This window comes from Pipra filicauda, unplaced genomic scaffold, assembly GCF_003945595.2.
Source record: "Pipra filicauda isolate LSUMZ 115617 unplaced genomic scaffold, ASM394559v2 scaffold14_size4853619_pilon, whole genome shotgun sequence".
NCBI lineage: Eukaryota > Metazoa > Chordata > Aves > Passeriformes > Pipridae > Pipra > Pipra filicauda.
This window is the reverse complement of record NW_024103985.1, coordinates 2,049,094-2,076,813: the sequence shown is the minus strand read 5'-3', so window position 1 is coordinate 2,076,813 and position 27,720 is coordinate 2,049,094. Positions and strand designations below refer to the sequence as shown.

Sequence of the window (27,720 nt, the reverse complement as noted above, 5' to 3'; positions counted from 1 at the left end):
ATGAAAAAAAAAAAAAAAAAATGGATCAGAATGAATATCTGTGACAGGAGTAAATAAGTGGTATGTAACCAGCAAGAAATACAAAATACTAAGTAGTGGATAGGGTAGGCTACCACTGTATGACATCAGAAACACAAAACTATTTGCCCAAAAAACCCTCTGCATCTCTTCACTACAAATTTAATGTGGAAGAAGTTGGCAGAGTTCTCTCAGCCTAGGAAAGGAAAAAACCTCAACTGAATACAAGTCACAGAATTCTCATTTTTCAGAATTGTCAACAGTTAGTTTACTGTAGAATAAAGAAAGGCTCATCTACATGCAAGACTGCAAGAGCTTTCCAGAGACAAAAAGTGCTTGCAAAGCTATGTGGCAATTGTCCCATCTATGCCCAAAGCCCACTGTTGAAGTACCTAAGCAAATACAAAGAACAGAATCAAACAAGCAAGGAATTACAGCAACAAGTTTATTTAAATCTCACAAAGAACAGGAACAAGCTTCACAACAACTTGGTTAGGAAAATCAGCACTAATCCATATTTTTCCATGTGTGCTATTTTGACTCTGGTATAAACTCTGAAATCTACTTCCATCCACACAACTGCTTCTTGCTTTACAAACTGAGCTGCTGCTGCTCAACAGTTACCAAGGAAAACCTCAGACATGCAAAAAAAACCAAGGCCACTGCCCAGTGCTTAGAACTACAAAAACAAAAAACTCCCTGAACCTGGTCAGTGCACTGACACTCAGATGGAAGTTATTATTCACATTTAACAAGCATGTGGTTAAATAGTATCAGTCCAGAAGTTTAATTCCTTTCAGTGATGACAGTGGGAGGAAACTGCTGTAGACAACTGCACAGTGAACATGGAGTTACAAGACTAAGAGAAAGGACTTCGACAGGATAGTCCATTCTAAGTCTCACAGCTGCTCCAACAGCATCCAAGCCATCCCTTTTTGTGGAGAGAACAGTGTAGTCTTGGATAATAAAGGTGCTCCAACAGCTGTGGTAAGGGACAGAGATCATTTTGCCTTTGTCAGTCAGTCATGTAACTCTGGCATCCACAGCACCTCCTCCTCAGCTGAGCCAGTGTGAAAAAGCCCCACTTCACTCCCCTCTGCTCCCAGGGAGACTCCAGACACTTTCTAGTTGGTTTGCAAATCCTTCCCCCAGTGGCAGCCTTAAACCAAGAACATCTTACAGCCTCTTTGTAAGGTATAAAACAGTTTAGGAAACAAAATTTTGCCCTCATTTTAACAGACAAGAAAAACAAGGAATCAACAGTTTTGAAGCATTTTGAAAATTAAAGTTTAACATACTAGCTGAAAAAGTTTGGATTTTGTTCTGCATAACACTCTCTCTTACTTGCTAGAAATAATTTTGGGTAAGACTTCCCCCCCAAAAAAAAAAAAAACAAACAAACCAAAAATAAGTTCCATAACTGCACGTATTATCCCATGTTCATGTCTTTTAAGAAAAAACAAAACTGAAAACCAAAACCTTAGACAATTCTGTGTTCCTTGGAGAAGAAGGCTGATAACTCAACTTCAAAGATAGTAAAGTCTGTCTGAAAGCATCAGATTTGGTTCTCTGTGAATGCTCTGACCGACAAGGAAAGCCAGTTTATGAGCATACTGGCAAGGAGCAGGTACTCTGATAACACCCTGCAGAAGGGGGGAAAAGAAGAGGCAATTATTTTCAAGTAATTTCAATAAGCATGTGTTCACTGTAACAGACACCCCTGGCATTCCAAAGTATGTGCATACATGGAAAAGTTTATATTCCCTGTTGTTTATGCTGGTTTCTGAAAATAACATTATATACACTGAACACGTAACAGAAGAACAGATGCAAGAAAACCCAAATTTCCCAACTCCATTCCTCTCCTCACTCCAAAAAAAATCCTTTTACATTCAATACTGGGTCTTGCAGAAGGTGGGACATGGGTTAAGTCAGGCCTAATAGTTAGGATTGTTAAATTGACAAATCTGAAGCACACCTCAGGCACAAGCTGACTGTGTGCTGATCTTGGTGTGCATCAGAAGCCTCAAGGGAAGTGGAGGAACATAATTCTACCTCCACATAAAGCAGGAAGTACTTCTGCAGGTAAGAAACAGTAACTTCAAGTTTGCTTTTGACATAGAATTTGGAAATAATATTCAAAATAGCAAGTATTTTCTAGTGAGAATAAAGATTAATCTTCAGAGAGATCAGGTGAATTCTAAAGCATCTAGTTCTCAACTAACCACTCTAGGTCCCAAGGCACACCTGCAGGCTTTTTGGATCTGCATGGGTGTTTTAAGGATACTTGTTTCCACCTTCTTGTGGGTTGTCACTGCAGGGAGATGCACAATCTTTGAAGAAAAATATTCTCATTTCCCAGAGGAAACACTTACCGACCAGTTATAGTACATGTGGCAGAGTTTGTAGGTCAACCTCTGCAAGTGATCTGGTTTCAGCTGGCTGCCATCATAAATGACATTGTAATGAGTGGGTGTGACACAACCATTTTTCACTGTATGGCTCACAACAAAGAAATCATACCTGTAACAGGAAAAGCAAACCCTTAGGAAAAGCAAAGTCTGTTACAAAAAGGGCTGCATTTCTGTAAGGACAGTTGGGCAATCCTGTCAATACACACTCATTCGGAACTAAACCTTTAACAATCAAAACAAGAAACACTAAAAAGTGAAACACATGCACCTGAAATGTATGCAATACTCTGATGTATACAAATAGTGCATATTGAAACCCAGGAAATACTGCATAATACATTTGTAAAATGTAAGCTTATCCATTTCTTTCATCTAGAAATTCACTATGATCTCTTTCCAAAAGGACAGAATTGTGCAAAGTCATTTTCTACTTGATCCCACAGCCCATTTAATGTATATTAATATATTTGCTTTACTATAAAGCTACCAGCAAAAGGACTAAGTGTTACTTCTACAGTAACTTACCACTCTGGTCTGGTAATCACTGTATCAACAACAGTGCCAGGGGGTGGGTTTTTAAGTCCTCCACCAACCTCTGCAAAGAACCTGGCACCCACTCGTTTCTTCACAACGATCACAGTAAGTCTTGGACTAAAATAAAGGAAAAAACCCAACAGCTATCGTGAAAAACTGCACTATGAGTACTTCAGGAACAGATTTTCTAGACCCCAGGGCATTAATTCCACAAATAAGTCCTCATTAATTCACTGATTTAGATTAAATGAAAGTTTTCATAAATTTGGATTTTTAGTTTAGATGCAACTCTGATACTATTTCTCACCAATTCCATTTAAATATTTAACTTCATAGGGAGACAGAAAAACAGACCAAAAAGAGATAATCTAAATAGAGATCAGATTTCTATTCTCTACCCCACCATTTCATACAGAAAACACTGCCTTAATGGCTTGCTCTTTATCAAAAATGCTGTTAACAGAAACTAAAGAGAAGAAATAAGCACCTCAATTCCTCCAAGCTGCGACTTCTTTCGGGCTCTACTTTCCTGCAGTGTAAGGAAACATGTTCATTTTTCAGAGCAGGTTAAGTCACTGCTGTTAAGGTTAAAAGCAGAATGTTGAAAACTGTGCAGAATATAAATGACTGGACAACATAGTCCTTTCAGAAGTGGAAAGAAAAAAAAAAATGGACTTACCACATAAGAGTCATCAGGCTATGATCAACCTTTGGAAATGCTTTGGAAAAAAGCATTAATTACCACATCCATCAAGAATGCCTAAGGATGTATGTGCATATATGTGTATTGCAGTCATGTGGTGTAATGTAATAGGAAAATTCTTAGTACATGTATGTCAGGTGTCTGAAATCATGTAAACAATCATCAGAAAGGCAGTTATTTGAGCTCAAGTAAAAACAAGTACGGATAGAAAGACAACACAATCTTCATCCATAACCTCCTTTTGTATCCCAGGGCTAATTTCTCTTGCAGTATAAACAAGAGGGGTGGTGGAAACAGATTTACCTGTAGAAAGAACCGATGTCCTTCAAGCAATCCAGGAATTGAGGCACTTCATAATGAACCAGAGTATGTAGCTGGCCATCTCCAACACCATCACGGTACACAAAGATACGAGAGGGCAAACACTTATTCCACTTCAACCAGTTTCTTAGAGCAGCTTAAAACAAACAAACAAACAAAAAAATCTCAAGAGTAAAAGCCGCTAGCTGTAATGAAAATTTATTTCAAAGCAAAAAATGGATTTTTATTCCTAGAAGAACAGCAACAAGTTTGAAAACTAAGGTCCTCAATCTTTCAGTCACCTGAAACAGGTGAGCATCATGTTACACAAATATTGCCTGCAAAAAAGAACTCTGTACTGACACAAAAAGATAGAACCTAAGGAGACTCTCTGCTCCACTGGCCTCCCTCACAGCAGGGAGCTGTCCTCCTTTACATCCAACTCTGTTAAAACATTCTTTAAGTTCACTGAGAAGTAATTTGTAATTGTTGCAAAGAAATACTGGAATCAATGAAAGACTGGACACAAAATGCTATTATTAGTTTTCAGCAATATTTACAACTGTATTTTTAATCTGTTTCTATGCAAGTGCAACCTGGTCACACCTCCCCTTCAAGGCAGCAGGGGAGGTGTGTTTTGAGGCTCTGACTCCACAAGAGCAGAACTCCTTCCCTTACTTTGCAAGCAGGCTTTGATTCCATCCACAAGTTCTTGCCCACGACTTTGAACAACGCAGCGGGAGAACCACCTGTGAAGAACAAAATAAAAGACCTTCAAAGCATTTCCTAGGCTTCATTCAATGAAGTTATTTTTAAAATGCCTATAACCAGTTAGTCTTTATGGGTGTTGTGGGTCAGTGCAGCCAAGGAGGAGTTATATGAGAATATTTCCCCCATGGTAAAAGTGCCTTAGCACCACTTGAAATCCCTCTCAATCAAAAATAACATTCACACAAGTCAACTGAAAAGGAGAAAGAGTCTGTCACATGCTGATGCCCTCTATTCCATGCACTGTGGAAGAAGGACAAGGCTACTCCTTTAAGAGAATGCAGTGGAAAAACTAATTCACAATATATTTCTTATTAACAATGTACAGCAAACCAATTTGGATGTTCTCCTGGTGGCCCTCCATATTCAAGGCACTTTTCAGTTAAGGGAAAGGTCCTTCTTTTATTTTTCTCTTTTTTCTGCCTTTGGCAAATCTTACCTTGTCATTGTTTGATTCAGGCTAGAGACAAATCCTGCCACTGACTGCCTTCCAGTTACAGTGTCATGGTAACAATCAATTCCCACAATCATCACCTGCTTCAGCTTAAAAGAAATCAATACAGAACATGTATTACTACATGAAGACGTGCTGTAAGGTAACTAGATCATGACAGAAGCTATATGGTTTCAGGACATTCAAGTAATCCATGGGTACTGAATTCTTGGATTAAGCATCTCCCTATGTTAGATTTAAATTCATGCCTCTTCTCACAGGCATAGAAGCTACTCAAAGAACACTCAATTTTATTTCTTGGGGGAAAAGGCTTGCTTTTTAAGTGAAGCTCAGAAAAAGAGTTACCAATTTAAAAAAAAAAAAAAAAAAAATCACTCACTGGGATCTCAACACTCCAAAGTTCTCCACCCATTTTGCAGTTCATTTGCAGGGCGATTTTTGTTGCAACAGTCATAATTGTCTGATGTTTGCTTAAAGTGCGAGCAAGCACACACTGGCTTGGGATGGGGCAATCTGTGCATAAGTATTTCTTGATGGCATCATATTTATCTTTTCGGGAACTGGACAAAATACAAACCACCTTTAAAGAAAAAAAAATGCTTTGTAAGAAGCTGCATTCTAAGATTTACAGAGCATTTCAGAGTTCTTTAGGAAAAGTTTTACCCTCAAGAGAAATACCCAAGTGTTCACAGTGAAAGAAGTAACTGTAAAGTTTCAGTGTCTGTGCATCAGAGCTAAGTACAAAGGCTCTTATCCAGAAGGCTACTCATAGTTAGCCTTGGATTTGAACAGGAGTATGATTAGGCATCTAGTGGATTCTCAGGAGTCAAGAGCAGTATTTCTGAAGACAAATCCCACTAGTCTTAAAACACCAATTACAGAGATTAACATGATTTGAAATTATGGATTATTACATACTATGTTTGTGTCAGGGGTAACCCTTTGCTGTAAAACCCTTAAGTAAGCTTCTGTTCTGTCATCTACTTCAATCCTGAAAAGAAAGAGAAAAAATGCTTACAGAAAAAAAACAAAAACCAATTAACACCTACTAAAACTTCAGAAAAAAACCCAACAGCTATTGAAACTACTTATGCACAAGCATAAAAGCCCACTGTACATCAGTACTGTATTGTCACATTTACAGCTATTAATAACCATATAATATTCACACATTTTGAAGATGAAGAGGAATCACCCCAACTTTAGGCTTCCAAACACAATGAAATTCAAAGTTAAAGGCAAGCACAGGTACTCAAAGGAGGATACTTGTAACAAGAATACATATTCCTTTTTTGTTAAATATGGCTCTACTCGAGAAGGTTTTGCTCAATGACTGTCCAATATTTCTTGGTTTTGCCATGTGAAAAGCTCTCAGATATAAATGTAGTAATAAATGAGTAGGGAAGTCAGTCACAAGAGAAAACTGCATAGTTTGTGTCCTAAAAGCAACTTTGTTTTATGAAAGTTCTCCCAGAAGTCAGTAGTGTGACATACTGCACCATCTCCTCATTTAAAAGCCTAAGCATGGGAACAGACACATCTTAAGAAGTATAAAATAGTTTTCCCAGCAGCTTTCTAAAGACCCTTACGTGGTGGGCCTGCTCATCCTGATCCCCATAGAGGGTGTGACCTTGTACAGGCTCTGAATTAAGGTGTTGGCAACGTCGTGGTTGCGCCGCGTGTGGATTAACAGCCAGTTGTCCATGGGCACAGCACGGATTAAGGGAACTCCCCTGGTCTCCTTTGTCCAGTCAGCAAACTGAGGGTTGTAATCAACCTGTGAAAAGATGGTAAAGAAAGAAAATCAACACCCTACCAGACAAGCTATACCAGAACTACTTCCTGATACACTTCAAGAACAGACTGTAACACTTCTGCCTAAAACAGAACCTCCTTTTTACCTGCCCCTTTACTGCCATTGTCAGTAATTTAACATAAGCTTCATCCAGCCCTTTAAAGAAATCACACTCTTGAAATAATGCATTTCTAATTATGCAAACATACTTCTGTTTTTTTAGCCCAGATTAAGTTGTTACTATTTGCTGCACAGACTCTGGTATAAAGACATAGCTTTTGATGCAGACTTCTTTTTCTCCCATTTTTCTTTTTAATAGGGTAACTGCTCGAGAAAAAGAAAAGTATTATTATAAAGGAAACAACACATCTTTTAAATAGCAAGAATTAAAAGGGCTTTACAAATACAGTATCTGGATCTGTACAGCTGTGCCAAGTGCCCTTTTCCATCCAGCAGCCATTCAAAACAAAAATCTCTAGTACAGAGCAAATATCTAACGTTTTATGTCAATCTATGGTTTAATTCAAATTTAGATTATTCATATTGGTCACTCTACCTTTAAGTGCTCTATCTACTGAACTAATTATTGGGTTTTCATCTGAAAGCCTTGATACATTTTTAATAAATAGAAACTAGTTAGAAACATCTCTAGTCACCTAGTTTGTGTACCTGAAAAGACTTTCTTTGGACAGAGGGATCGTTTTGCAAGGAAGACACTAATCTAATCTAATGTAGCGCTTTCAAGAGTTTCTAAATAGAACTTGTAAACAGTTTAAGAAGTTTGCAAGTCTTCTGCTTGGACAAAGATTTGTGTGTAATGTTTTCACTCATTATCCCTCATTTATAAATCAAAAAGTACTATTTCCTTCCTTAAGGACTTGTTTCATCAGTGAGAGATCCAGAAGATTTTGAAAGTTGATTTATTATTTACCATGTTTCCTGATTGAAAGATCTTCTCTCCTTGAACAACTCTTCCCGTAAAGGTCACTGATTTATAATCAAAGCTTAAACCCCAGTTTCCAAGTTCCTTCTGAACGTTGTCATCTCTGTTTAAAAACAAGATTTACATAAAAAACATCAGAAATTTGTTCTTGCTGACTTCTTTTAAAAAAAGTAAGATTTCTAAAGTTTTGCTGCAAGAAAGTAGTTAATTATACAAATCTTCCATGACACAGAAGTACAGAAGATGCTGAGGTGGCATACTTTTGGATGTAGTTAAGAAGTCTTCCAACTTCCCACTGCCTTTGCTCAGGTGGCAGCCGGGTGTGAGCCGCCAAGTCCTTCATCATGTTGAAGTCAGTTCGCATCTTCTCCGTTAATCCTGGCAACAGCAAAAGCTTTTTCTGAGTAAAAGTTAAGACTAAGGACTATGGAAATTCAAATTCCAAGCCATACAGATTGATGATGCATGTACTGCAGGCACAGAAAGTGGTGGCAGTATTAGTCAAGGTTTTCAGTTGCTCTCTGCGCATACATTCCCACCTGCACAGGAAAAAAATTCTGGATTTTTGTGCTTGAGAGGAAACCACACAAGGAATGCAAAATGAAGACCACACAAGGTCTTTTATTTACATTTCTAAATCAAAACAAAACAGTGCTGAGGTGGACAGGTACTGCTAGTGCAAAGTGAGTATCTCAGAGCAACATACATATTTATAGATCTTACAAAATTATCCATTTCTAGTAAATTTCTCTTTTTCGACAGAAATTCTACCACCAAAAGTCTCTACAAGTTATCAGTGTGCCAATGTTGAACACTGTACCTGCAGACTATGCAACACCAAAACCCCTCCAACTTTTCAGCCTTGTTTAAAATCTTTTAGCTACAAAACTTGTTTCTAAAAACCTCACATTTATAAGAAACAAGACATTTCTACTGAACAAAAGGCTGCTGTCAAAATACCCATTTCAGTAGGCATTATGGTTTGACAAATGCTTTAATATGAAAAAATACTACAGTACCTGTTAGAGAGCACAGCTCTGGAATTAGAACCACAGTTCCTTCCACATTTCTACTCTTCTTCAGCTGACTGATCAAGACAGGCTGCTTTGGATCACCAATGTCTATATTATATTGCTGTGTTAGAAATATATATTCCATGTTAGTTTACTCATAACGAAGCTTTGGCTTTCCTAACCTCATTCCTGCATGCTGTGACAATGCATCTGTGTTCCTCCCATATTACCTGTCCCTGCTGCCACCTTCCATTTGCTTCCTTCTTGAGTTTTCCCAAGAGCTCCTTGCTCATCCACACAGCCCTTCTGACATTTTTGCCTGACTGACTCCTACCTGGGATGGAGGACTCCCACCAAACCATACTGGGTAGGTTATTTACTTATCTCAAGTTACATAGTAACCATTGAACATAACAGTCTATTAAAAATATTATTAATTACAAATCCATGCATCATAAGCAAACCTGTAACAATGCTCCAAGTCACAGCACAACACACACAGTTAAGCTTCCATACCTTTTTGTAGTACTCCAGGAAAGTGATCTCAGCACCATCTGATTTTCTAAAGGTAGCCATTGGATTGCTATCCCAGTTGATGTCATCAATTCTGTATGTTCTGTTATTGTACCTACATAAACATTTAATTAGGTTTTGTTTAAATCTCAAATAGGAAAGAAATACAACTGTGAGACAAAAAAGTTAATCACAATACTCATGTAAGTTGAAAGTTTTTCTCTTATCAGAAGCAGTAACTTCAAGTTTTCAATTGTAAGAGGCTCTCGATTCTACCAAAAACTGAGCTGTAATAAACCCAAGAAAACATAACTAACCCAGTTTGTACTTCCTGCTTTTTTAAATGCTGTCACCTTGATTAATTTGCCAGCTTGACAATGACAGCATTTGCATGCTTTCTGATGCCTCATTGTGTACTTCAGGATGTGGAGCATAGAGAGATTTAAGACAACAAGAGCCCACAGAGACTTACCTTGTGAGAACAATTAAACCAATCAGCTCTTTAGCACAGGCATCTCTAAACCTTTCCTCTCCAACCTGGGAATGAAGACTGTGCATAACATCCAACACTGTCTCACCACGAAGAACCTTATGGCTCACATCTGCACACAACATAATGCTTTCCTCATACTGGAGGATGGAACTTGAGAAGCCTGGCCACACCATCAACCTGCCAAAGGAGAACATACACAATCTTAACATTCTAGAGCATCTTCATTCTCACCCCTTATTTCTGTCCACTTTCATGGACATCAGAAAGCAGTGAAGACACAAAGAAACCATTATCCAAATATAAACAAGCTCTTAAAAGTTAACAAAATGAAAAATATTTTTACATGTAGCTATCTTTAATCAGCTCAAAATAAGATTAATTGAGCAGCTATAACTGAAGTGAAAGCAAGGTTGCCTCAAAAGCTAAGAAATTTAATTCATGCTATTAAATATCTCACAGACAAAGTGTGTAGGTATTTAAGACACTTTTAAGAGAAAAAGACCAGCAGTTTATGTAGTAGAACACTGTCCAGTTTCTTCCACCAAATGGGATCTTACACATACACGCAACTAAGTCAGGAGAGTGAGATTTTATGCTTCCCAGGAATACCTGGTTTTATGTGCATGGTTTTATTACAAGATAAGTCACCAAAATATCAACCCCTCTCCCAGCACCCCTCCTAAACCTAAGTATTTTTGCCACACCTGTGATTAGGGATGCTGACTGGATCCCCAGGGTTGTAATAATTACGGCCAATCTGCTGCAAATTGAGCATCTTCAAAAGCCTAGAAAAGTTGAAATATGGATGTCATTTAGCATTATTATTATTCAGTTTATCACACCATGCATGATCCCATTCCTCTACATAACCTCATTTTTTTATTCATCTGACTAGATAAAACATGAACTTTTTAAATTGAGTTTAATGAAAAGGTCATGGACACCTATTAATGACAATCAGGTGAGGTAAATCCGAATACAACCCAACCCTTCTCCAACCAGGTGAAGGTAACAGTCCAAACAAGCTACATCTCAGATGAACCAGACAGTCCAGGTACCACAGTAAAGTGGAAATACTACAGCCAAAAAAAGTAATTTGCCAGTTCAAGGTCCTGCTCTACTATTTGCTTTAAGAGGCAAACCCACAGACACAAAAAGAGAGTAGGGATAGGAATATCTGCCTACAACAGTCAGCATTCCAGTGTGAATCTGCTTGCTCAGGAAAAAGGTATAAACTCATTTCACACTAACATGAGCCAGAAATACACACATAATGCACATTAAAATATTGCCAGATGTGGTTGGCCACAAAGTAACAACAGCCAGAAAGGCTTAAAAACTTATATTTGCAATACTTATTTACTAAAATCTATTCTTTGGAATGGAAAACCTTAACTCATGTATTTTCAGAAAGACTTCTTATAAGAACGTAATTGGTACAGCAAACCTTCTAAAAATGATGTTGTAAAAATGCAGACATGTAGGTGAAGTAGGTGGCAACTCATTAGTCAAAGTGATTGTTATCTTCACATCCTCCCCATTTCGAGTCCTACTAAACAGTTCAGTAACCTGAGAAAGGGAAATGAGGTTAATAAAACTAGAGGCAAACAGGGCTGTATCTGGACTTTGCTCCAGTAATATCAAACTGGACTTGTACACTGAGATTCTGTGCAATAATTCAAGACTAATTGAAAAAGGAATGTGATTTTCTACTAGGACTGTAAATTACAACCTGATTTGGGTGAAGGTGACTAACAGTAGAAGGGAGACTATCCCCAGAGCAGCTGAATTCAAGATGAAGATAAGGAGATCACTTACCAATTACCATGACAGGAAAAAGACTCAACTTGAGGAAATAAACTTAATATATTGCCAACTAACATACATTTAATTACTGATTCAGGTACTGGGAGGCAAAAAGACAAAAGATTAGAACACACAGTGAAAACATCTTCCTCCTCTCCCTTTTCCAAACTCAGCTTCACTCTGGACTCCCGTGTTCCCTCTGAACACCACTGGCTACACTCAGTCCCTCCAGTGAGGCAGTGAGTGGCACAAGGGGCAGGGGTCAGCAGCAGTAATAGTGTTTTCCCTTTGCTGCTCCTTTCTTCTTAGATTTTTCTTCTGCTTTGACCAGCTTTGCTGGTGGGCTCAGCTTTGGTCTGTGATGGGTCCACTGTGAAGCTGGCTGAAAATGACTGTGTACAACACAGGACAGCCTGACCCTTCCCAAGGGAGCCACCCCAGACCCCCCCCACTATCAAAATCCTGCCATAACCACCCTTTTGATTATGTTGAATGTTAATTTACAGAAGTTATGAAAAGAATTAAGTAGAAAGACAACTACAGGAGAAATACTGTCTGTACTACCCACTTCTGTGCAGAGGGTTATTCTAACCTGCAGAACCTAAGCATTAGAACCAGAAATTTATTACCAAATTTCTCTACACGAGCAAATTAGCTTATACTAATACACTCAATCCAACTAAACATTACTTGTGGGACATCAATTCCCTAACTTCACCCTGGCTAGTAAGGAACAAGAAGCATCATAAAATACGAGTCAAAATAAAAAACAAAATAGCATCCTCATATCATACCTTATTCCGTAGTTTTTGTGGCAAGAATAATATTGACCCATCAAAGGCGTGGGTCCTGCCAATGTGCTCTTCGTGCTGGAAGAGCAGAGCGGAGCGAAGGCGGCGCGATTCCATCTCGGGGCTGTAGCCAACGTGGTACTGGTACAGAGCCCACTGGGGTCGAGACGTCAAACGATAGTGATTGGAAGTTAATTTTATCATTCTACCTGACACACCTAAAACCAGAGGTAGACATCTTAGCAGTCGCAAAACTTTACCGGTTTATATTCACACAACAGCTCTCAGAGGTTTTTAAAAACTGTGGTGTTCAGACAAAGATTAGAAGTCGGTTGTGTTGTGCATCTGTTCAAGCTCGGTGAGCTATGGCACGGTGTTATGAGACGCTCATCTGCTCATCAGAGCTTTCTGTAACTCCTTCAGCTGGCAGGAACACTCTCACATCACATGAGGTAAGCATTTAGATCAGCAACCTGCACACAGATGTAAAGGGAAAACAGCAGGCCAGCACTACAGCTGCCTACAAAGGACAGAGATCCATCGACTAGCAGCATAGCTCTAGACAGAATAACTCAGAATGAGAACAACTACACTGCTCCTGGCCCAAAGTGACCTGAGCAGAACTAAGCCCTGTCATTCCTGGGCCTGTGCCATGCTCCAGTCATCACTCAATTAAGCAAAAGTGGACTACAGTCATTGCTGTATGGTGTGATGTCTCATACTTGCAATATAAAACCATCATCAGCATAGAACCCGCACTGAGGAGCATTAAAAGGATGAAGGGATTGCATTCTAGCAGGCATACAGGACCATCATGACAGTCTGCTGCACTTGTCATAAGCAGGATTTCAACTCCAGAAAAGAAGCATGTCACCTTTTCTTTAAACTAAGAAGTTTCTCGAGAAGAGATTTCAAATTCCACATTTATTTAGCGATCTTTATCAAGTTGGTTAGTGAATGGGTTACAAGAGCAACTTTTATCTTTTTCTAGTATATAGTAAAGGTTTTGGGTTTTTGTTTGTTTCTTTTACTCAGCTCTCTAGGGGAAACTAAAAGCAGAAGAAAACGATTTTCCACTTCAACTTGCTTATGTGTCTATAGTCTAAACATACCAGTTTTTGATTCTTGCACATGCACCATGGTTTGTCGAGTATTGACCCCCAGGTCATGGTAATCCCTCCGACGTCCACCCCTCTCTCGTAAACACAAATCCTGGAGTCCCGAGGAAACCCGTAATCCTATGGGTTTGGAATTTGAGGAACAATCAGAATCAAGTCATAGATATATTATAGATATTATTATATATTACACAAATTAGAATTAAATACAATTCAATTTTGAAAGGCACACATATAAATTTAAGAGAAAATCATGAAATGCTAGTTTTCTGCTTTTGCTATGTAGGAGACATCTTAAAACAGAATTCAAGGAACACATAGTAACTTCTGAAAATATATGGACAGGTAACTAGTAAGCAAACAGAACAGCTCACAACAGGATGACAAAAAGCCCCCAGTGTCAATCCTCCAAATCAACAATCTCTTCTGCAAATACAGGGAGGACAGGTCTCTTTCCTTTTATCTCCAGCTGCCACCAAATGTAAATACACTGTGATGTGAAACAGGCAAGAAAGTTTAATTTCCTTATTAAGATTCAAGAAAGTAATGAAGTATCAAAACAAAATTTACTGTTGGTACTCATGTAGTTAATTGTGTCAACTATTTTGACAGAGGACATGGTACACATGAGGTAGTTCTCAAAATTCCTCGTTCAGTTAGAGTGACAATACCATCACCACAAGGTATGTGTCGTGAACTTCTCCAAATCTTAGTAATAAATCTCATTTTGAAAAGAAAAAGAAACAGTCTAAAGAATGTCTTAATTGCATTCTCTTCAAAACACAAGCTCTTGTGGGCAATGAACTTTTTCTCCCTGTCTGACCTTCTGGCCTTCTCTCCTGCTGAACACTCTCCAAGCCCCTCAGTCGTCCGTGGCCTCCGGGTTCTCCCGATGGGTGTGAAGGAACATCGGCCCGCCGGGGCTGCCGAGTCTCACCCAGCTGACCTGGCAGATCCGGTGCGACCTGCCATGGTTGGGAACAACTTTGTCTACTGCAACTGAAAAAACACCATACTTCCAAGAGTACAGCAGAACATTCACCAAGTAGAGAATACTCAAATACCCAACTGTAAGAGTTCCAGAAGATTAAATCTTTTTTTCCGGTATTAAGTAGCAGTTATTACTCTACACTTTAAACTCAAAAATACTGAAGTTCAGGATTTTTTTCCTAAGTTAATATTCATTTAACTAACAGTCAATACAAATCTTTCCAAGCTCTAACTAAAATTCATGGACTTCTCATTTCAGATCAGTAGCTAAGCAGGTCTCCTTGCTCTTACACTCTCCACCTTGTAAGATCTGTCAAATGTACACCCTCTAAGAAGTCTGTAAATACCTATAAGCACTACTGCAAAGATCCAATATGCAACAACCCTGCAAAGTATACCTGAAAGTTATCAGAGCCCAGTGCTACCACAGTAACAGCATATTACAAAGTTCTGTGCTCCCTATATACAGTATTCATAAAAGTAGTTCAGCAAAGCTCTCCACTTTGCTTCTCTCACCTATACTCCATCCTCGCCTCTGAAGAAAGGGGCAATGCCATCTACGTGGATTCTCCAGTCCAGCAGCTGAACACTGAGCCCCTGAGCTGACTGTATTCCTTTCCCACCCACAAAAGGATCTGAGCAGAGCTCCATGTCTGGTGTATTATGATGTCTCTGTATCAGACCAGTGTAAAAATCACATGCTATTGTTCACTCCTTGTTCCCATCTTTCCCTGCCATCCAGAGTATGTTCTCTCTTAGGCTGAGATACAGCGCATGCCTAAGCCCTCACTTTCCAAACATTTAATATAAACCCTCTTATGCATTCCACAACCTCTTTTCAACATATCTTTGGAAACACTTCTGGAACTAACCCTCTTGGGAGACAGATACACACAGTCTACATGACAGAAGAGTGGCAGCCTGTATAGAAATAGAATGCCAAAACAGACTTCTCTCCACTCAGAATTCATCAGTATTCAAAGTCCATATAAAGTATCTAACCCCTACCTTTTCTATTACTTTCCTCTTCACTCAGAGCAGGACACTGATACCACTCCCTGACTTCTGTTAACAATTCTGTGCAAGTCAAAGAGGCCAAATTTGAAGCAGTCAGGTCTCTTAGGTTTATAAATTCTGTTCCAGGGCCAAGAGGTGCATCAGTGCTACTGCTAATGCACAACAGATTTCACTGTTTGAGAAACAGAACTGTTAACTACCTTCTATCACTATTTAATCTCATCTGACACTGGCAAGAAAATTACTAGGAGCACTCCTCCAGTCTGCCCACGTGCTCAAATGAAAGATGATCACTGATAACTGATAAATTTAAGGAGCTGCTTTAAAAAATCTCCAGGTATGTGGCCATGGCTGCAAACACAGAAGTATCAGCCATTTCCAAGTTACAGTTTGATCAGTGCCTGTAAGCCCAAGACAAGCCCTAAATACTAGTTCCAATGCACAAACTCCTCGATATTGAAATTAAAACCAAGAAGAATAGGTCAGAACACCTGCCAGACCCAGGTTCTGCCCAAATATGAATCAATAGCAGCAGCAGCCTAATATATGCTGTTTCTCTGCAGGGTAGCACAGAGGACAAAGCAGGCTGTGAAAATATCTATCTATTTCCCCCAGCTCTATTATACATATACATATATATTTAACTATATATTAAATAGTTTGTAAGGACACCAGAATATCCTTAATAAAATGGAGTTATATTAACTATACATCTAACATAATATATACATACACACATACAATATCTAACACATATGCCTGGTAAATAACTGAGGTATAACAATCCCCATTGCATTCACATAAAAGAAAACCAACTCACAGCTGGATCTCCTGCCATAGGTCCAGCAGCCTCCTGTCTGGGAGGTCTTCCCCTGGCTCTCGCTCGGGCTCTTCCCGTCATCTTCTAAAACAAACAACTTACACCGTTAGTGCTCCATTGCCTCCTTCCCCATCCTTATCCCGACAAATATTACGAGCAGCACCCCCACTGCATTTGCCACGCTTTAATTTCAGTTAACTCAGTAAAACGCACCCCTCTTGGAAACATTTTTGGATCTCCGCACTAACAGAGCCATGATGGGGAGGGTGGGGAAGCTTTACAGGCAGGTTTGCACCGACTGGCACAGGCCATCACGAATCCTGAGGCTGGTAAGTCAATTAGAACGGAGAGCACGGCAGGACCCGCAGCCTCGGCCAAGCGTAACTCAGAGCCTTCTAATGTTACTTTCGAGTCTCTCAATTCAGCCTGATTTGTTACACCAGGAGCAGCTTCACCCAGAGCACGTGCCAGCGTTACCGCCTGGTCACTGCCGCCCCCAACCCCGACCTGCCCATCTTCTGCCCTCACAGTCGCCCTTCCCGGCCCCACCACCCCTGCCCGCCTCGAGCCGTCCTTAGGGCCACAATCCGCACCCAGAGCCTCCCAGCCCCGCCGGTCCTTGGCGTTACCTTGTCCTGCCCTCCAGCTGCAAGAGGACTCTGCTCCTACCCAGCGGCAAACAACGGGCCGTCGCCGCACGATTTAGTACCTCCCGAAGGCCACACCCCGGGGTCACCGCCCGCACCGCCCCCGCACGGCCCCCGCGCGGGCCCCGCAATGATCCCTCACCGCCCTCGGCACGAGCCGCCGGGGCGAGGAAGGAACACGCGCTCGGCGCTGATTGGCTGCCGAGGCCCGAAGAGCGCGGCCGAAGAGAGCCGAAGGGAGTCGAAAGAAGACGAAGAGAGCCGAAATAAGACGAAGAGAGCCGAAAGGAGCCGAAGAGAGCCGAAAGGAGCCGAAGGGCAACGCATTTCCCGCTCTGGCGGCACCCCCCCCCCAGCGCTCGCGCTGCCCCTGCGGGCGGGGAGCGGCCATGGCGCTGCCCCTCATGGCCGAGTTCTGCTCGTGTGGGGCTCGGGGTGTCCCCCTCGCCCCCTCCTGCTGGGTGTCACCCGTGCGAGAGGAGAACGTTCCCGCTAAAAGGCGATTTACTCCTCGTCCCGCTCGTTGCTTGAAAAATAAGCTGCAGTTAACCAGGAGGTGGAGCAATAAAGCAAGAAATAAAACTCTTGATGTTGTTTCTGGTGAAGAGCTGCATCGCTCAGCACCGCTACAGCTATGGTTGTACTTCTGTACGTGTTTAAGCCATGACTTTAAACTAGCGCATCTTACGACTTGGAAGTCAGTGGCCTGAAGTGGGAATTCGCTCTCTAGCCAGCTTTTCCACGCTCCTGTGGAAAGGCAGGATGTCTAGACGGCACCAAGGCTCAAATTCACCATTTCTGTTGTTTTTAGTGTGCCTTTGCTCAAAGTTTAGGTGTCTGTGATGTGCTTGGAGACTTCAAGGGACAAGAGATAGCATCACCTAATTAAATACTTACCATTATGAAAGACCGCTCTGATCCTATGGGGTCATTTACAATTTGCTAAAGAGTGAATTCCCACTTCAGGCCGCTGACTTCCAAGCCGTAAGATTTTCTCGTTCTGTTGTGAAGTCCAAAATACGAGTTATGATTTCCTGTAACAATCACAGCAATTGGATCTGCAATGCACAAGGTTCCTTTTCCTCCTTGCCTGTTATTCCAGGTAGAAGTGGTTAACACTGTTAACCACAATACTAAAATAATACAAATATCTCTTTATTTGATTCATATTGTCAGTTTGTCCACAAAGCCAACTTTGCTGTGCTTACTATGTCAGTGCAGCAGCCCACTTAGGAAACCAAGTGAAAAAGAAGAGTTTTCGAACTGTGAAAGTGTGGATGTTGCTACTTAAAGAAGTACTTTTAGCATGCAATTTTTATTATTCACATATAAATCCAGATAAATATTTAACACACTCAATACATACACTTAGATGGGGCATGTTCAGTGCTTTTAAGAGCAGTGATTACTCCTTGCCATGGGCTCTTCACCCACAGTGCCAACTTTTATTGCTCTGTAGCCTGCAGAACTCTCCAGTAGGTCAGAGGGTTAAAGCTGCAGAAACATAATATGCAGATTTTCTTGGCTCAGCAGTATTTAAAGATAAACAGAATATAAAGATGTTGTCAAAGTCATTTATGTTATGTAAATCATGAGAAAGCAGAATGTGTGTGTTGGAAAGAGTTATGTTTGTTTATTCATTTAAAATATCTGTTGTGCTTAGTGTTTATTTTTTTTATGCCAAATTCCTTACATTTCACTGCAGAACTTAATTATCTTTAGATGGGAGTTGTTAAAAGTACTTAATCAGGCTGGCTACCTACAGCAATTCCTTATAAAATGAAAATAAACATCAACAATAAGCACCCTAATTTTTATCCGTGGGTTGTCAGACAGTTAATTAGTACTTAGCAAAAGATAAGTTCCAGTTTGGTTTTCGCAGTCTTTCAGACTTGCCTTTCTTTTGGCAATTCAATCCAGTTAAAACTGGCTGTGCAGGTATCTTTAATGGATTTTCATAGTCAGAGGAAACGTGGAAAAGGCAACGCACTGATTGCAACAGGTACATCATGTCCTTAGCCCAGGCCGGTTCGCAGAAACACCGAGAAAAACAAGATTTTGAAAATGGCAACTGCTTGCCCTTTCATTTTTGTGCTGCCAAGAAACCCTCCCAAAGCTGGACTCGAACACGCCGAAATATCACATATGAAATATTTTTTTTCACAGCTACTTGGCTTGAACTCTGCTTTGATGTTTGCTTTACCCGTGATGCAATTGTTTTTGCCTTCTGTCTCCTGTTGCTACAATAAGCCATTTCCCATACATGTCATCTCCAAAGGGGAAAAGACCGCATGGAAACAGAACAAAGAAAACAGAACAAAAGAAAATCAGGGATTTTTCCAAAGGCCCATTTGATGTACAAGTATAAACAGGAAAAAGATGCCTGAGGAGGTAGGAGCCAGGAACTGTACCAGCAGACAGCTGCTAACTCGTGTAGTTAGCAGCACTTTGGGATTCTGAATGGTAAATAAATAAGTGACTCCAATGCACATAGTGAAGAAAATACTCACTTCACTACCTTTAGTGTAATGTTTAAGTGCATTGCAAACTCCTCACAAAGTAAGTTGAACTCTTACCTTCATGTATTTCTTGTAACACCACGTCCAGGTATCAATAGCTCTTTTGCTTCTAGCCCCAGAAAAGGAATTACCTCAAGACAGCGGAATAAAAAGCAATATTTGCTGTGATGAAGCAAGAGAAAATAAGGAACCCTTCAGAACAGAACCCAGCAACTCACATGTGCAGCTAGTTTTTTAAAAGCCCAACATGTTGCTCCTGAATCTTATTGAATTATTTGTTAAGAAATTTTCAAGTGGGAATTTCTCAAAAATAAGCATTGAAACTCAAGTTCCTCTGGTAGTATTTGTGAGTCTGGACCACAATGTTTTTACATTCTTAATTAGTTTTTTCCTAAAGGGAGAGAGGCAAAGTTTAAAGACTGAGTTAGTATCTGAAATATCATCTCATGAGTTAACAGTCTTGCTTCTTCCCAATGCAAGTTGTTACTGTCCCATTTAATTTACTATAATGATAGTTGGAATAGAGGAACTGATGTGCCTAAACAGTGGAGCCTGATTTACTTACTGCCTTGGGTAGAGTATGGGGCACAGGGAAACTAGTATTTACATACCAAAACAGAAAGCAAAAGGCGTGTTACAGAAAAAAAATTGCTACTAAGGAGATAATACCCAACTCACTGCGTAATAAATATCGTGAAAGTATTTTCTCTCAGGAGCAGGGAGAATAAATTTTCAACCTATTTCCCCTACTGTTTTCTAGTCTATTTTTTTTTATCCCTAATTTCTGGGGTTTTTTCCTTCAGATCCTCTCTTCTTCCGTCTGAGCCCTTATTCTTTGTAACTCATCCCTTAAAACATCACTCTTTCTGTTCTTGGAACCTGTGTAGGACTTTCTCCTGTTCCCCTTGACAACAATGGGTTTTGTTTAAACAGAAGCAAACTGGATTTGGGTTTTGTGTGCTCCTTGTTTACCAGGGTATCTAATCACTGCTGTCACCATCACTGCTCACTCCACGCCCTGTTTTGTCAGACTGTGCCCTGAGCCCTCCTTTCCTGAAAAAAAAGCGACCTCTTATTTACACACCACCATATCCCTGCCAAAATTTCTTGTACTCTACCAACTTAACACGATTCTCTGTTCATTTCTGCCCATTAAAAATTCAGATTGGCCCTAGCTGATGTTTATTTTGTGTCCAAGTCCTGAGCGAAGCGAGCAAGAAGTGATTAGACATAAGTTCTCAATAAATAGCTGTATTAAATGGAGAGGTCACATTAAACAGACACAAGACCTCCAGAAATTGATACTGTAATTAGATTTGTAAAACTTATTCTATAAATATGAAATTCTGTAATATGTGTATTTTGGACAATGTCCTTTATTACCTATGTTTTTAACTAGTAAGAGGAGATGGAGAATTAGTGTATAGAGTATGTTAGAATAGAGCTGAAACAGTATTTTTATTCAGATATTATACAGTAAAATATTGGATTGTTTCAAAAAGCAATGGGAGTATTTCAGGAGAGAGACCAGCAAGAATTCTCATGTTTAGATAAATTGATTTCAGCTCATTTAGCAACTCGGTTTGATCTAATTGTCTTTTTATTGCTTTGAACATTCCTGAATTATGCAGGGAATTTGGGTTATGTGATTTAGTGTTGGATTAAAAAATGTCACAGCTTAACTTTCTTTAAAATAGTGTAGAACTTTGTTCACAGTCAACGAAGTTCATTATTTTTTTGTTCAAAGCCCAGCTGCAGGCCTGGAGCATTTCTCATAAATATCAGGAAGTACCCGAAGCCACAGTCAGGATTAAAGAGTTGATCTGAACCTTAGATCTCAGCTTTAAAGCTGTAATGTACAGTGAATTTGGTTTCATGGTAAAGGAAATGGTAATTGCTGAAGTATGTTTTCTTAAGTTGCAAAATCATTTTTGAAATGTTTTCATTGAAACCTCTGTCAGTGCTGTGCATGAGAATGAGTGGCCTCGTCACACAGCAATTGTGCACGACCACAGCACTGAGTCTGTGCTGCTGTCCCTGACACAGGGACCAAGGCCAGGGTGGCCACTCCTGTGTGCACAATATCAGCTCCACAGCCACCACCTAGAACACCAAGCAAGTGAATTAATTATTTCCATACACGCTATTACAAGAATTGCTTCTGAGAGATGAGGTCGAGTTCTTGGTTATCTGACAAATACACAAGCGATACCCTTGGTCACAAAAGGCAGAGTAAATTCCTCAGGATAGTAGTAATGTATTAGAAAAAGCACTTTGCTGCTGGCTCCCTACAAGTCTGGTGTGCAGGGCTGAAAGGAGTGGAAAGCACAGGGAAGTATCAGACACGTCTCTACATGCTTTCTACACCTGGTTGCTGCATCAACCAAACCACACACCCTGCACTCTGCTTCCAGAGCAGTTTATTTAACCTGAACATTTTATTGCATGAAGGCAACTGTCTTTATTTGCATTTATGAGGAAAATAAAACCTGAACACTTGCTGCTCCCTGACCTTTTTCAAAGGATGTTGCATTTAAATGTGTTCTTCTTCTACACATGGCAATATTTACTGATGTCCTACTGCTTCATTCATGTAAGTGATCCAGATAAAATACTATTCTTAAGATGGACTGCTGCATTTTTAAAACCTTGGCCTCCTTGGGCACTTCAAACAGCAGGTATAGAAGTTATACTTCATATAGCTCTTGCACAGATAGGAACCATGGGCAGAGGTGCTGTTACCTGCACTCTACATAAACAGACACATATCTGTTTTCACAGTTCAGTGAATCTGTGCCTGTTCTTGAAGGTGCCTAGTTTCAAATGCACTGCACTTTTTGGTTATAGATTTCCTCAGGTACTCCAAGTTATTCTTTTGTACTTTCCCAGCACAAAACTGTCTTGACAAAACTGAGCAGGTTCTTTGCACCAGAGGGGCAGCCTAGGAGAAAACAAGTCTCTCTGAGTCAGATGCAGGCAGTCTGTGGATTACATCCATGGCAAAATGCAGAGAAACCCATAAAGAGAGAGAGTAACCAGCAATGAGTGGCAGCCAGGAATAAGCTGCAGTCATAGGTAAAATATTCACCTACTGACAAGCGAGTTTTTGTGTGCTCTCAAATTTACCCTCAGCAAAAGATACATGGGCTACATGAATTATTCCCATGGAGGCTGCCTAATCTCAGCCATTCCTCATCTTGGACATCTTTTGAGCATGGAGTGCCTTATTTGCATGAATTACCTGCCAGCTGAATGCACAGTGAGTCCAGTCAAGGAATCAGAAAGCGAGAGAGAAGAGGGGCCGAAAGCAGCAGCTCTGCCTTTGAAAAATCTACATGACTTGTATGATCAAAAAGGATGGACACCACTGTTTGAAGACAAGAGCTGGAGGGCATTCACTTGAGAGAGGGTTCAAGTGGAGTCTAAGTGGATGACAGTACACTCTTGAAGCCCTGAATAAGGCCAGGGAATCATTTTTGAGAGTGGTGGAAAACAGGACTGGAGCCTCCTTCCAGCACATGGCATGTGTAGTGGGTGCACTTCAGGCAAGTGCTGTTACTCTGCAGAGCTTTCCTTCCTGTGTCAAGCCTCCATCCATCTAGAAACATGGAGAAGGGGACAAAGGGATTCAAGTCCAGTGAGCAGATGTTAGGCTGGCTCATTTGGGACTCTCCTGAGTCTTGTTTTCTGTGCTGGGGAACTCAGTTCAATAGCCAGGCCATCTTTGTTGCATTCAGAGCCCAGCTGCTCAACTTGGGTGCAAAGTTTGTAATGCTTTGTTAGTTTGTGTTCTAGCTATGAACTGCTTGTAGTGGCTTTTCCAGTGACAGAAGAATTACACAGCAACCAATTCTGCAGGACCATCTCTGAGATGACCTGGGAACCTCCATAACCAGCTCTGGAGGGTGTTGGGAATGCACAAATCCCTGCCTGCCAGCAGGCACTGAGAACACAGACAGTGTTTTGCTACGTGTTATGTACACACAGACAACACTCAGCTCCCAAAAATGTAGGTCAGAAATGCCCACGACATTCAGACTTCTGTCAAGGGAAACAAAACCCCATCCAGAAAACTGAAAGATGTTTTGAAAACAGGTTCTGCTCACTTTGCTTTGTTCTGTTTTCCTCATTCTCAAACATGCCCTTAACTTCTGCCTGATGCTGGGCCACAGAAAGGAGACTGGCAGGAACTAGAAAAACACAGTGAGATCTTCCAGCCTCCCAGTAAGATAAAAACCACCAGCTTCCAGCCCTTAGAAGTCATTAAGCACATTTTTAAAAAGTCATTCTTCAGAAGGATGCGATTTTTTCCCAAACTTCAAGAGTGTTTAATGGCTCCCACCATAACCAGGTTTATGGTCTTATAGTGAAAACCGGACTGATGTATTTACACATCAGTCCTGACACCAAAATGTCAAAATCTCTGAGCCATTTGTAGTTTTCCTCTACTGCCAGTGACAAACAGGGTGAAGGACAGAGCAGTGATGGTGGCAGATTGAGCAGCATTACTTTGAAATCGATGACAAAACAATGATAATGAAGAAAAATTCATACCAAATTCACTTCCCATCATTTTGCATGTCCCTCTCCCAATCAACGAATCTGATGAGTCCATTTGCCCCTATTTCAGCCAGAGACACCTGTGACATTAATCTTTACTACTGTCCTTGTGACAGCTCCCTAATGAAAATCAGGAGGGTTTTGCACTATTTATTAGCCTGTGGTTTCCTTATTTCTGTCTGACTCACTTCTCTGATGAACACTACGAATGAAAGTTTTTTTAAGCCAAATTTTTACAGGAAGGATGCTTTTCCTGAAATAAAAATTATCAACATTGCCTTGGATCCATCAGCAACACCCTTCAAAGAAAAATAAAAAAACAATCTTGTTTATTACCTGATCTCCACCAACTGCTGTTGTTGCATTCAGAATTTCCATACTGCAAATTTGCTCTACTTGGTTAGACTGTGTTGTTATTTCATCATTGTCATTACTAACCTTTTAATTTCCACAGATTTTTCGTCTCTAAATATCTTAAATAAACCAGAAATAATGATCCAGTGACTTCACTTGATAGCAGCTTTTGAACTAAATCCAAGAGGAATGCATTTTATGTAGAACCACGAGCTAAATTTCACGGGGGAAAAAAAACACATCCACAGATTCACTTCCATTTTTCCTTTCCCCTTGTCTTCCTTTCTACCCTTCATTCCACTGAAGGGACTGTATGGGCTGTAACTTTTGGAATAGATGGATACCTGGGTGCTACCTAGGCAATTCAAAACTGTAGTTTACTTTTTCCTTAAAGCTGTTTCAGCAGATTCATTATGATGGCTATATTGATATTGCCTGACAACGTGTTTTATTATAGCCTAAACAAATGCTAATGCTCTATTTAATTAAGAAGATATATAGATTAAGGCAGATGCAATGCCTTTTGGTAACAAAGGACCTGCCCAGTGTTTTTGGAAGCAGACAAAAAATAAGACATGTCACATTTCAGCCAAATAAAAAAAAATGCAAGTAGGGCATTAGTCCAGTGCTTTTGTGTTGTGCATTTCAAAGTTTGCACCCAGTGGGTGGGGCAAAAATAAATCAGGGCCTCCTATAGTGAAAATGTATTTGGGATTCAAGCATCTAAAATCTGACCCTATCTTCTGCTCCCTGGGATTGTCAGCTGCTTCAGGGGTCATCTGATATATATCTCCTTTTCTCACTTCTGAGAATTTTTAGCTTGGAGTGTGTTTGAAAACACTTCAGAAAAAGGGTGGAAAACACAGAGTGCCTTCTTTGAAATACACTCCTTTGTTAAATTCCTTTCCCAAGGGTAAAGAGACTCTCAAACACCTGAGGGCAACAAATGACTCTATTCAGCCCTCTCACAAATGACCTAATAAACTCCCAAAGGGTTACAATAGCTTATTTGTCATCATTTCTTGTCAGCTATTTATAGCATCAATGTAAATTGAAGCAAAACAATAAATACCTGAGTTATTTTCTTTATTTTGAACATTCTTTAAAGCCCAAATGGTGCTTTACAATTTTAAACTTCCAATAATTAATTTTGCGCTTGAGTTTAAATCATTCTCACGCATTTTACGTTGTGTTAAAGTTTGTATTTACCTACATGCAAAACATCTGTCACCTTTTCACTCCATTCCCTTGGAATATTTGCAGATAATGGCTTTTAAAAATTCTAGTTTGTTGAACTTTTAAAATGTCAAATGCCTGATGGCCCGTGTTGGAAATGATCCTGCTGAATGGATTTTCAGATGGACTTCTGTGAGAAAGGGTGGTCATCAATATGATAGTAAAGATCCTGGTGCCAGTCACAGTAATTTGAAGATGTAATAACTCCATCGTATTTAAAATCTCTTCTGGGCTGAATTCTGATCCATGTTGCTGCCCATTGCATTGCTCTCTCACATATCAAATATAGATGTACTATCAAAGATATTTAATATTATAATATATTTATCCCATCAAACAGATGACGTAAATTCAACATGAATTGAGTGGGGCAGACACATGTTAAATGAGTCTGGTACCAATGGCTTTCCCACTAATGCTTTGTGAGCAACACTTCTGAAGCATCCCCGTGCCTCTGGACACAACTGAGTCAAATGACTGAGGGCTCATTAAGTTTTCTTTTGGCTCTCTTTTGTTGCAATTTATTTGCTCAAATCAATTGGAGTCAGTGGAGCTGTGCCAATTTCCACTTTCCTGCTGAAGTGGCCCTAAGAAATCTCAGCACAGCGGATATTCCCAGAGTCCTCTCTGGAGTATCTCCTGTGGACTGCAGCACTTGGAATGCAGCACACTGTGGAAAATATGTCTCTTGAAACATCTTTTGCAATATTCTTTGACTTATCAGCTTCATTGTCATCCCCACCTCCTTCATATATTCCTTTTGATGTCTGTGATGAAAACACCCCTCTCCTGGCTGCAGGAGTCAAACAGCTCAGTTACTAGTTCCACTGGTCCATATACATATGCATGTATGTATATATCTGTCTATCTATGTATGTATTTAAATTTTTGTAGTTATTACATGGATTCCTCCTGGGGAAAAGAAGAAAGAGGCAGAATTCACATGAGGCAATTCTGAATGACACTCAGATGCTGCTGTGGTCTGCTGTACCAGAGAGGAGTAAGGAAGCATTAAGGGCTGTCAAAAGAAACATTCCTGTGCTCCAGACAACTTTTTGAGAGATTTAGGCACCTAAATACTCAATTTAAGTCTGCGTAATTTTTTAGAATATATCTACAGCCAGATAGGCCTAAAATTATTCTTTGACCACTCAGTTTCCAGATCCTCACAGGTCTGACTTCTGGACAGAGGTGGGTACAAGTGTCTGAGCCCTCCTGGAATGCAGGACCTGGAGGGAGCACCAAAGCACCCATTCCCAGAGGATCATGCTGGATTCCATCACGAGCCCTGAGCGTGGCCCAGCTTTTAAAATAACACATCTGACCTTCACATGCAGTGGTTTCATGGTGAGACAGCTCAGCCAGGAGACAGAGGCTCAAAAAGAAAAAAATAAGGTATCATTAGTTTGTATTCACTGGGAAGAGGGAGCTGTGGGTGCCTGTGTGGGTGTAAAGAAGTTCTTGTTTTCAAGGATAGTGCTGTGCTGTGTCTCTTACTCCTACTAACCTCCTTGTAAGCAGAATGAAGATGTCCCAAAGGAGAAATATAGTTCACTAAAAGTACCAAAGAAGATAAATCTTTTTTTCAGAACTTTCAGGGATGACAGTAGGAAAAAAAAGATAAAATTCAGCTCGTGGTAGCTGTTAATTTTGAGAAGAATTAATGGTAGTGAGCATTGCAGCAGATAATCCCATGTCTCAATAAGTGTGAATAAACTCACACAGTCTCTGCTGTCTAAAAGTTAGGAGTTTGATCCAAACTAGTTATCTGGATTCCATCAGTGGGAATAGGATACTCCATATCTAGAGGATATTCTTTTCCAGCATAAGTATTGATGGGATGGTCACATTCTGCAGGTGCTGGTTTCTTTCCATCAGCAATGGATTCTTCAAAACTAATCATCAAAGTTCATG

The 27,720-nt window shown here is 40.2% G+C and overlaps 1 protein-coding gene across 2 annotated transcripts; it reads right to left on the bottom strand.

Moving 5' to 3' along the window:
* Positions 1-446: 446 nt before the first annotated feature.
* On the bottom strand, positions 447-17,279 carry PIWIL1 (piwi like RNA-mediated gene silencing 1). 2 transcript variants are annotated; one of them, XM_039378882.1, is made up of 23 exons: positions 17,120-17,279; positions 16,491-16,574; positions 14,487-14,628; positions 13,658-13,783; positions 12,549-12,763; positions 11,396-11,517; positions 10,653-10,733; positions 9,928-10,125; positions 9,459-9,570; positions 8,949-9,063; positions 8,190-8,307; positions 7,918-8,032; positions 6,781-6,968; positions 6,110-6,182; positions 5,571-5,771; positions 5,177-5,280; positions 4,648-4,718; positions 3,973-4,126; positions 3,454-3,495; positions 2,958-3,083; positions 2,394-2,541; positions 1,498-1,661; positions 447-1,000 (listed from the first exon to the last, which is right to left on the bottom strand). In XM_039378882.1, exons 2-22 carry the CDS (start codon positions 16,569-16,571, stop codon positions 1,545-1,547), a joined length of 2,649 nt encoding a protein of 882 aa, XP_039234816.1. In that variant the 5' UTR covers positions 16,572-16,574; positions 17,120-17,279; the 3' UTR covers positions 447-1,000; positions 1,498-1,544. The 2 variants fall into 2 exon arrangements, with proteins under 2 accessions (XP_039234816.1, XP_027588832.1); XM_027733031.2 differs by having other exon boundaries at positions 447-1,661.
* Between the last annotated feature and the right edge of the window lie 10,441 nt (positions 17,280-27,720).

What these genes read in the sequence shown, in the direction of transcription:
- PIWIL1 (XM_027733031.2), bottom strand. Translation starts at nt 16,571, where the DNA reads ATGACGGGAAGAGCCCGAGCGAGAGCCAGGGGAAGACCTCCCAGACAG. An exon ending in CACAAAAACTACGGAATAAG is followed by an intron (nt 11,518 to 12,548) that starts GTATGATATGAG and finishes TCCCTTTCTCAG; the next exon opens with GTTACTGAACTGTTTAGTAG. An exon ending in TCTTTCAATCAGGAAACATG is followed by an intron (nt 6,969 to 7,917) that starts GTAAATAATAAA and finishes ATCTTTTCACAG; the next exon opens with GTTGATTACAACCCTCAGTT.